The 7,568-nt window shown below is 42.7% G+C and overlaps 3 protein-coding genes across 11 annotated transcripts; 2 read left to right on the forward strand and 1 right to left on the reverse strand.

Annotated features, from left to right (window-relative positions):
• Positions 1-90: 90 nt before the first annotated feature.
• On the forward strand, positions 91-848 carry LOC104804929 (2-methyl-6-phytyl-1,4-hydroquinone methyltransferase, chloroplastic-like). Its single transcript, XM_010529312.2, has 2 exons — positions 91-452; positions 536-848. Exons 1-2 carry the CDS (start codon positions 120-122, stop codon positions 692-694), a joined length of 492 nt encoding a protein of 163 aa, XP_010527614.1. The 5' UTR covers positions 91-119; the 3' UTR covers positions 695-848.
• An 85-nt stretch (positions 849-933) lies between these two features.
• LOC104804930 (peptidyl-prolyl cis-trans isomerase CYP63) lies at positions 934-5,351 on the reverse strand. Of its 9 annotated transcripts, none has more exons than XM_010529322.2 (15): positions 5,242-5,351; positions 4,825-4,918; positions 4,697-4,751; positions 4,492-4,580; positions 4,217-4,241; positions 3,739-3,777; positions 3,547-3,664; positions 3,269-3,429; positions 2,826-3,195; positions 2,637-2,737; positions 2,357-2,510; positions 1,954-2,256; positions 1,792-1,860; positions 1,596-1,646; positions 1,406-1,486 (listed from the first exon to the last, which is right to left on the reverse strand). In XM_010529322.2, the coding sequence occupies exons 2-14, from the start codon at positions 4,900-4,902 to the stop codon at positions 1,598-1,600; spliced, it is 1,611 nt and encodes a 536-aa protein (XP_010527624.1). In that variant the 5' UTR covers positions 4,903-4,918; positions 5,242-5,351; the 3' UTR covers positions 1,406-1,486; positions 1,596-1,597. The 9 variants fall into 9 exon arrangements, with proteins under 9 accessions (XP_010527621.1, XP_010527619.1, XP_010527620.1 ...); XM_010529321.2 differs by having other exon boundaries at positions 1,792-1,866; XM_010529320.2 differs by having other exon boundaries at positions 1,407-1,486; positions 1,792-1,875.
• Positions 5,352-5,965: 614 nt separating this feature from the next.
• On the forward strand, positions 5,966-7,131 carry LOC104804931 (calmodulin-like protein 9). The gene is made up of 4 exons (XM_010529323.1): positions 5,966-6,188; positions 6,406-6,563; positions 6,745-6,819; positions 6,897-7,131. Exons 1-4 carry the CDS (start codon positions 6,113-6,115, stop codon positions 7,035-7,037), a joined length of 450 nt encoding a protein of 149 aa, XP_010527625.1. The 5' UTR covers positions 5,966-6,112; the 3' UTR covers positions 7,038-7,131.
• The last annotated feature ends 437 nt before the right edge of the window (positions 7,132-7,568 follow it).

Here is a 7,568-nt window from a genome sequence, read left to right on the forward strand (position 1 = left end):
CCCCCCCCCCCCTTAAAGAACCTTCTTGTTGTAGTGTTCTCGTTGCACACACATTGCTTCTTCCTAGTGTCTTGGTCCTCAAATGTTAAACTGGCAATGTGTTCTTTGTCAATACTCATATGTTCGATTCTACAAACAAATACAGTATCGAGTACTGGCCAGATCCGCAGAGGGGAATCAGGGAAGCGTACAGGGTTCTGAAGCTCGGGGGAAAAGCATGTATAATTGGACCAGTGCACCCAACATTTTGGCTCTCGCGATTCTTTGCAGATGTGTGGATGCTGTTTCCAAAGGAGGAAGAGTACATAGAATGGTTCGAGAAAGCAGGGTTCAAGGATGTGAAGCTGAAGAGGATTGGGCCCAAGTGGTACAGAGGTGTACGTCGACATGGACTGATAATGGGCTGTTCTGTCACGGGTGTCAAACCAGCTTCTGGTGACTCCCCTCTGCAGGTAAGATATAGATGGTTTTCTTTCTTTCCTTCTCCTCCGGGTGGTTTCCTTACACAAGTTGGTCAAAAATTAATGATAAGCAGCTGGGGGCAAAGGAGGAGGATGTGTCCAAGCCTGTTAAAAATCCATTTGCCTTTCTGTGGAGGTTCATATTGGGAACCCTAGCTGCAGCATGGTTCGTGTTGGTACCCATCTACATGTGGATCAAGGATAAGATCGTCCCCCAAGGCCAACCCCTCTGATCGGCGCTGCCTGGCTGGGCCTTTACTCTCTCTCTCTCTCTCCCCAAGTCTACTTTATTTTAGCAGTTTCCACATCTTGCAAGCCAAGTGCTCTGCTCTCATGTATAACTGACAAGTTATGTGACGTTAATCAGGGAGATGAAATCGTTTCTGACGCCACTACACTCAAACCACCGTTTGTAAGCTTACTTACTATGGGTTGTTCACTATTGAGAAGAAGCGCCACATATACTTGGGAATTCGAATCAAATCCATCAATAGGACAAATCCCGACAATCTGATACATTGTGCAGTAAAAAAAAAAACATTCCCCAACTCCCAGTCGCAGGATAAATTCTAACAGTAAATCTGACAAAAGTAGCATGCCGCTAGTTTCAAACAAGTCCGAAATTCTGAAGATGAGTCCGATCAAATCCTGCAACATATGAATATGAAACCCTCGGACACAGCTAAAATGATCAATCTGCATAGTTAACCAGCCCTCTCTGCCCAGACGGAGGGCTTGAGGAAGAACGGCTGGGAGATTCAGATGCTTTCCTGTCTCGGATGCGTTTAGCAGTCATAGGAGACCTCGACACGGACCTCGATACTGACCTTCCTTTGATCTGGGATCTTCCATCATTCACCCGGGGCCCGAGGCGAGATTTTAGACCTTCACTTATAGTCCTTTTCTCTCTAGGGCTACGACTAGGACTATGACGCCTTGGACTACGGCTCTGGCTGCAATCTCTGAACCTGCTGCGGATCCCACCTGGACTGCGGGAAATGCTCCTGCTTCTCCTCCTGCTGTACCTATGGAAGAGAGCACTTCGTTGAGTTTTTAAAGGCTTAAAGCTCGCCCAAGTATCACAAAGGCCTCAAAGATGGTTTTCAGCTTTCCCTAAGGATTTCTGGCTTATACCTTTATTGCTCGCCTTTTGGCCTTAGCAACAGAAGGCCGTTTCCAGATAAACTTTATCAAAACATAAATGAATTTTTTCAGCGCAACAGGCTTCAGGGGGTGTTTGTAGTCAAATCGTTCGAGGATGATGTCAGAGTCTACATCTCTCTCACACACACAGAGGGAGAGAAGGAGAAAAAGGGGGGGAAGAGAGAACCTTGGAGGGCTCCTCCTTCTAGGTGGGCTTCTGAAACGTTCTCGCGGAGGCGAGCGTTGAGAGTAACTCCTGTAGCTTTGATACCTCCAGAAATATCCAGATGGGCAATGAGTCTCTACACTACACGGTGATGTACTAATATCAAATATAGAAAAATTGTACCTATCCTGGTTCCTGGCCTGAAAGCTCCTTCTGTCACGCCAATATCTAGGAGGCGGACGCTCAGGAGAAGGGGTTCGGTACTTCCGAGCAAAGGAGTAGCGTTCTGTGAAGCCACGCCCCTTTCTGATACGCTTTGACACTCCACCTGGAGATGGGCTTAAGGAAGATTTCCCCACAGTTTTCTCCGCTGGCTCCTCTTGAAGACTTCTGTTTCCATTGCCAAGGTCTTTCTCGGGTGTCCTACTCGGGCTCTTCCTGCTGCCATTGTTGTTCGAGATTCTCCTAGGACTCAGACTATTGCTCCTGTGCAGAATTAGGAATGGCGAAAAACTTGTCAAGGACCACTTATGACGACATCAAATGGTAAAACTGGAGCTGAAAATTCATGTCCCAGGGGATAAACCTTGATTTAATTGAGTCTTCTGAATCGGAGTGTCGATCAGTGATTTCAGGGTTGCTGGTCTTTTCTTTATCTTCAACTCTATCTTTCTTCAGGGATGATTCCGGTTCCCCACGGAGCTTGTTCTTCTTTAGTCGAGAATCGGTAGTGTCTTTCCCTGCAGACACATTTAAAGATTTTTTTTCAAACATCCCCACTAGCAGGAGACAATAAAATTACTTCAGCATAAGACAATACATAGGAAAAGATGGATCAGAGCACCGAAAGCATGAGGAATACTCACCTTCAGTGTTCCTTGACTTTCTGGCTTTATCCCGGCCCACTCCCCCAACATCAGAACTGCTACTCCTGCTCCCTTCTGTATCTCTTGAACTGTCCATGCTTCTGCAATTCAATATTAACAAGATTAAGCAAAATAATTAGCACTAAACTTTAAAGCCGGAAATAATATAAACGATTAACATGAACCAACAGTTTGGAATTGTGTCGTGATCGTCTATCTCGCCGAGCTTTTTTTATTTCCCTTCGGCCTTTTCTCTTTTTCTCTCCACCTCGAACTTTGTGTTTTTTTGTTGACCTCCTCTTCTTACGATTTTCATCACTAGAAGAGCTTGAATCATAGGATGATGAGTCTGTCTGAGATTCAGAATCTGAATCCGATAAAGAATCAGAATCTGAAGACAGGGAATCTGAAACAGAACTCGAGCTATACGAATCAGAAGACGAGTATCTTCTTTTTCTCTTCTTCCTTATGTCTCTAGAAGTTTTTCTGTGTCTTCCCCTAGCTTCACCATCAGAACTATCCTCAGAAGAAAGGCCCTTACTTGATTTCTTTGATTTCCCTGAGATGAAAAACATAAGTGTGCATCCATGATAAATATAGCAACACTTCATTCAACAGTAAACTTTAATTACCCTTCTCTTTTCCAGCAATGTCCTGAGCTTTTCCCACAGACACTTCACCACAGTCTATGATTTTTGCTGGTCGGGATGGTTTCCCATCGCTCGTCCCCACAAGCTCCATTTTCTTGACAACTTCCATTCCCTTCACAATTTTCCCAAACACAACATGCTTCCTACATCGCGATGGAAGACGATCAAGCACTCACTCTTGACAATGTACATTACTTTTCAAGTTCTCCCTACTCAGAAATTTGAATTTCCAAAACAATCGAATCTAGGAGAAAACTTACCCATTAAGATGTGGCTGGCGTTTAAAGATTATAAAGAATTGAGAACCATTAGTGTTTGGGCCACAATTTGCCATAGAAAGGACCCCAGCTCCATCATGCTCCAGCTTAAAATTCTCATCTGAAGGGTAGAAGGATATAGTGACAAACTCACCTAGATCCAGAAAACCGAAAAGGAAAGCAAAGGAAACTTACCTGAAAACTTCCCACCATAAATGCTCTCTCCACCTGTGCCTGCAAACAAACCAAAACCCTTACTAATCTAGGCATTAATATGGGGGTCAAGCTGAGTATCTCAGTCACCAGCATTCAATCAGTAAATCTACCAAGCTGGCAAACAAGGTAACACATTGTAGCTAACCATTATCTTTCATTGCACGCTGCCTCATTATCAAAAGAACGCTAGTACCGTGGACTGAAATTGCGTTTTCTCTTTCTTTATATAGTTACAAATCTAGCTCCTTAAGTTGAAAGTTTGCACTCGCTGTGCATTACAGTTTCAGTCACTACTCAATCGGTGCCGGTGGTCTATACTTCTAGTCTTCTACCAGGAAATAGCATGCACAAAAGGGAATACGTAGAATGTAAATAGAGCATAGTGTTACACTGAGTAGACAGTTTGGGAACAAATATGATTTCATGTACAGAACACATCGTATGTTTGAAAACATACCATTTCCATTTGAAAAGTCACCACCCTGGAACAAGAAAACCATTGAAAAGTTCACTTGTCATCGGATAGATACAAAAAGGTTGAACATATATTTCAACAATATGCAATATAAACACGAGAGTAATCCAAAAAAGAATAAAAATAAGCAGCAAACATTGCACATAAGTGTAAATTGTAAAACTTAATCAAATTAATTTTCAGAAACAGCCTCTTTAACTCGTGAAGGTTCCGCACAAGTTTCACGATGAAAAACAAGGGGGAAAAGGCAGACATACTTGAGCCATGAATCCTTTAATTATACGATGGAAAAATGATCCTTTAAAATGCAGAGGCTTCCCAGTAGTCTCTCCAATACCCTTCTCACCTGCACCAGTGAAAACATCAAGATGCAAAGCCCTTTAACTTTCAAGCCAGATAGAAGAAGTTAAAAAAAAAAACGAGAATGGCGGATGCATACAGTTGTGAGCAACATCAGAGTACCTGTGCAGAGAGCTCGGAAGTTTTCTGCTGTCTTCGGAACAACATCAGCAAAAAGCTGCCGTTGACAAGGAAAAACGAATTATTGAACTCCAGGTGAAAAGAAAGAGGAAACTAGGCCGACGTTTTACCTGAATGACAATTCTTTCGACAGGATCCCCACCAATAGACACATCCAAGAAGACATTAGGGTTCTTTTTCTTACTCATTTCTCCGCAAACAGAACTGCCAAAAAAAACAAAAGGTTAAAGAAAAAAGCTGGTAATCATACATAGACTTTGACCTAAAACTCAAAAAAAAAAACGTAAACCCTAAAACCCCATCACAATATGATAACAGATTCGAGAGCTTCGGTGATTGCGCAACAAACGCCACAGGTAACAGAAAACAAATCAGACGAATCTCACGATACGAATCGAGATGGTGAAACAGAATCGACGCGATATACAAAAACCTATCTGAAAGTTTGGAAGTTTCGGCAGCGCACCAGACTGAACCCAACAGAAAAAAAAAAGGGAAGAAACTAAGCTTAAGGTTCTCGAACATACCTGACCGATCGAGGGATCTCTCCAGGCAGCGATACGAAACTCACAATTATCCAGAGCCTCGTCGTGTTCTTTCACCGTCGTTCGCAGGCGAGGCTTTACTCGTGAAGCAGGAATCCAGTGGACTCCGGACTATGGTTGGGAGTTTTATGCGCAGTGTTCTGCTCGCCACGTGTCCTACTTAAAACCCCCTTTTTTTTTTAATATTGTCTAGTGGGCTAACGTGTAAATTAAGAGACCCATTCTACTGCCAAGTCCACGAGGGCCCCTGGACCCCTCCCCGAATACCAATTTCGATATGACTTTTTTTGCTCAAACATTATGACAATATCGCCCAAGCGCGGATAGATTAACCATCTTAAATTATCCATTACCAAAAAAAAGCATTATTACAATCATTCGACGTTGTCTTTATTCATTTTATAACCTTAAATTTAGTAATTTACTACAGCTTATAACAAAATCGATTCGACTGGATGTATGCTGAGGAGTTATTTTTCCCCTGCTTAGAAGGTTCTTTGTTGTATTTTTTTTTTTCATCATTAGTATTGTGTTTTTTGTGAGATTAAATAATATGCGACATGTTCTTAGTTGATGAAACTTCCCTACTTGGTCTTTGAGAATTTAATGAATATTTGAATATATCAAAGTTTGAACGAAGACGCGTCGCAATAATAGGATGAAATATAATTGAAAAAATGAAAAACGAAGAGAGAGGGGGGGGGGTTGAGTTGACCATTGACCAACAACGCACGAGAACCATCTTCTTAAATCAGATGCTTCTACTTCGTCATTTGGACATGGAGTTGGAGGAACGAGACAATATAGCATTTTCTTCTTGATCTATCTTCAGCTTTCATCCCTTCGATCGGACATGGCAGATGCTTTCACCGATGAACAGATTCAAGAGTTCTACGAAGCCTTCTGTCTCATCGATAAAGACTCCGATGGTCAGTTTTTCTTTCTTTCATGAGGATTTTTCTGGCAATTTTGTCGGCATATAAAACTGGCTCACATTATAATCTGCTGTACGGATCGTTCATGGCACAAATTAATTCAGGATGTAGTAGGGCCTAGCCAGAGATGCTTCCTTCCTAAAGATCCGTATGGATCCGATGGATGTGAATTAAAACTGAAGCATGATGATAATAATTATATATGTATCAGGGTGCATAACGATGGAGGAGTTGACAAAGGTGATGAGATCAATGGGGAAAACCCCAAAGAGAGAAGAATTGGAAGAGATGATGAAGGAGATGGATGTCTATGGCAACGGCGGAGTCAACTTTGAAGATTTCTTGTTTATCATCGCTCATAACACCAAGGTGCTTCATGCTTGCTTATTTCATGTACACACAAAAAAGAAAAGGGAGAAAGAGACGTGCCACCACACATCCAGAATATATATATCTACAGCATGAAAAGTTTAAAACTAATAGAGAAATAGAACAGTGATGTTGTGGTATGGGTGTTGAATAAGATGGGGTGTGTACAAATACAATGCAGGAGGAAGGAGATGAGCTGAGTGAAGTGTTCAGAGTGTTCGACAGAGACGGAGACGGATTGATATCAGCGGGGGAGGTGAGTTTTTTAGGGTAACGTATGAATGAAGTAAAGGAATTAATGCAAGAGACGTTTAATGAATGTGTACGTGGCAGCTGGGGCAAGGAATGAAGGATATGGGGATGAAGACAACGGAGGAGGAGGCAGAGCATATGGTCCGCGAGGCCGATCTCGACGGCGACGGGTTCCTCTCTTTCCAGGAGTTTGCTAAAATGATGATCGCTGCCTCTTTCTAGTGTATTTTTTTTTTCCGAGTTGTGGATTGGGATGATATGAACAACTTGGCGTTTCTAGTAAACACAAAGGGATCGCGTAATGGGGATTGTCGAACTGCGTGTGCTTGAATTTTGCAAATGATGTCCAAAAGAGGAAGGAATGAGGCTGTCGGAGCCTCCTCTGCCTAACCAAAAGATAGATCATGCTGGCACCTTGGATGCACGTACAACATAGTCTAATCTAATGGAAGGAGAAGACGCAACAAGAAGAAGAGGAGGAGGAGTGGGCTTTAAAGGGAGGAAGAGAAAGAGAGAAGGGCAAATAAATAATTTCGGAGAGGAATACAAAACAAAACAAAAAGACTGAAAGAGTGAGATTAAAGAAGGCAACACCATGACCAAAAGGGGTAACGAAGAGATTAGGGAGCCCCGGCGCTGTCCCTCAAATAGGATCCTTGATTGTGATACAACCTCCCGGACAGCAAGCAGGCTGTGAAGGTGGTATCGAGTCCTCGCCGTCTCTCAGTCACTCGTTCGTGCAAGAATCGAAAG

This window comes from Tarenaya hassleriana, unplaced genomic scaffold (genome assembly GCF_000463585.1).
Source record: "Tarenaya hassleriana unplaced genomic scaffold, ASM46358v1 Cleome1008, whole genome shotgun sequence".
In the NCBI taxonomy this organism is placed as follows: domain Eukaryota; kingdom Viridiplantae; phylum Streptophyta; class Magnoliopsida; order Brassicales; family Cleomaceae; genus Tarenaya; species Tarenaya hassleriana.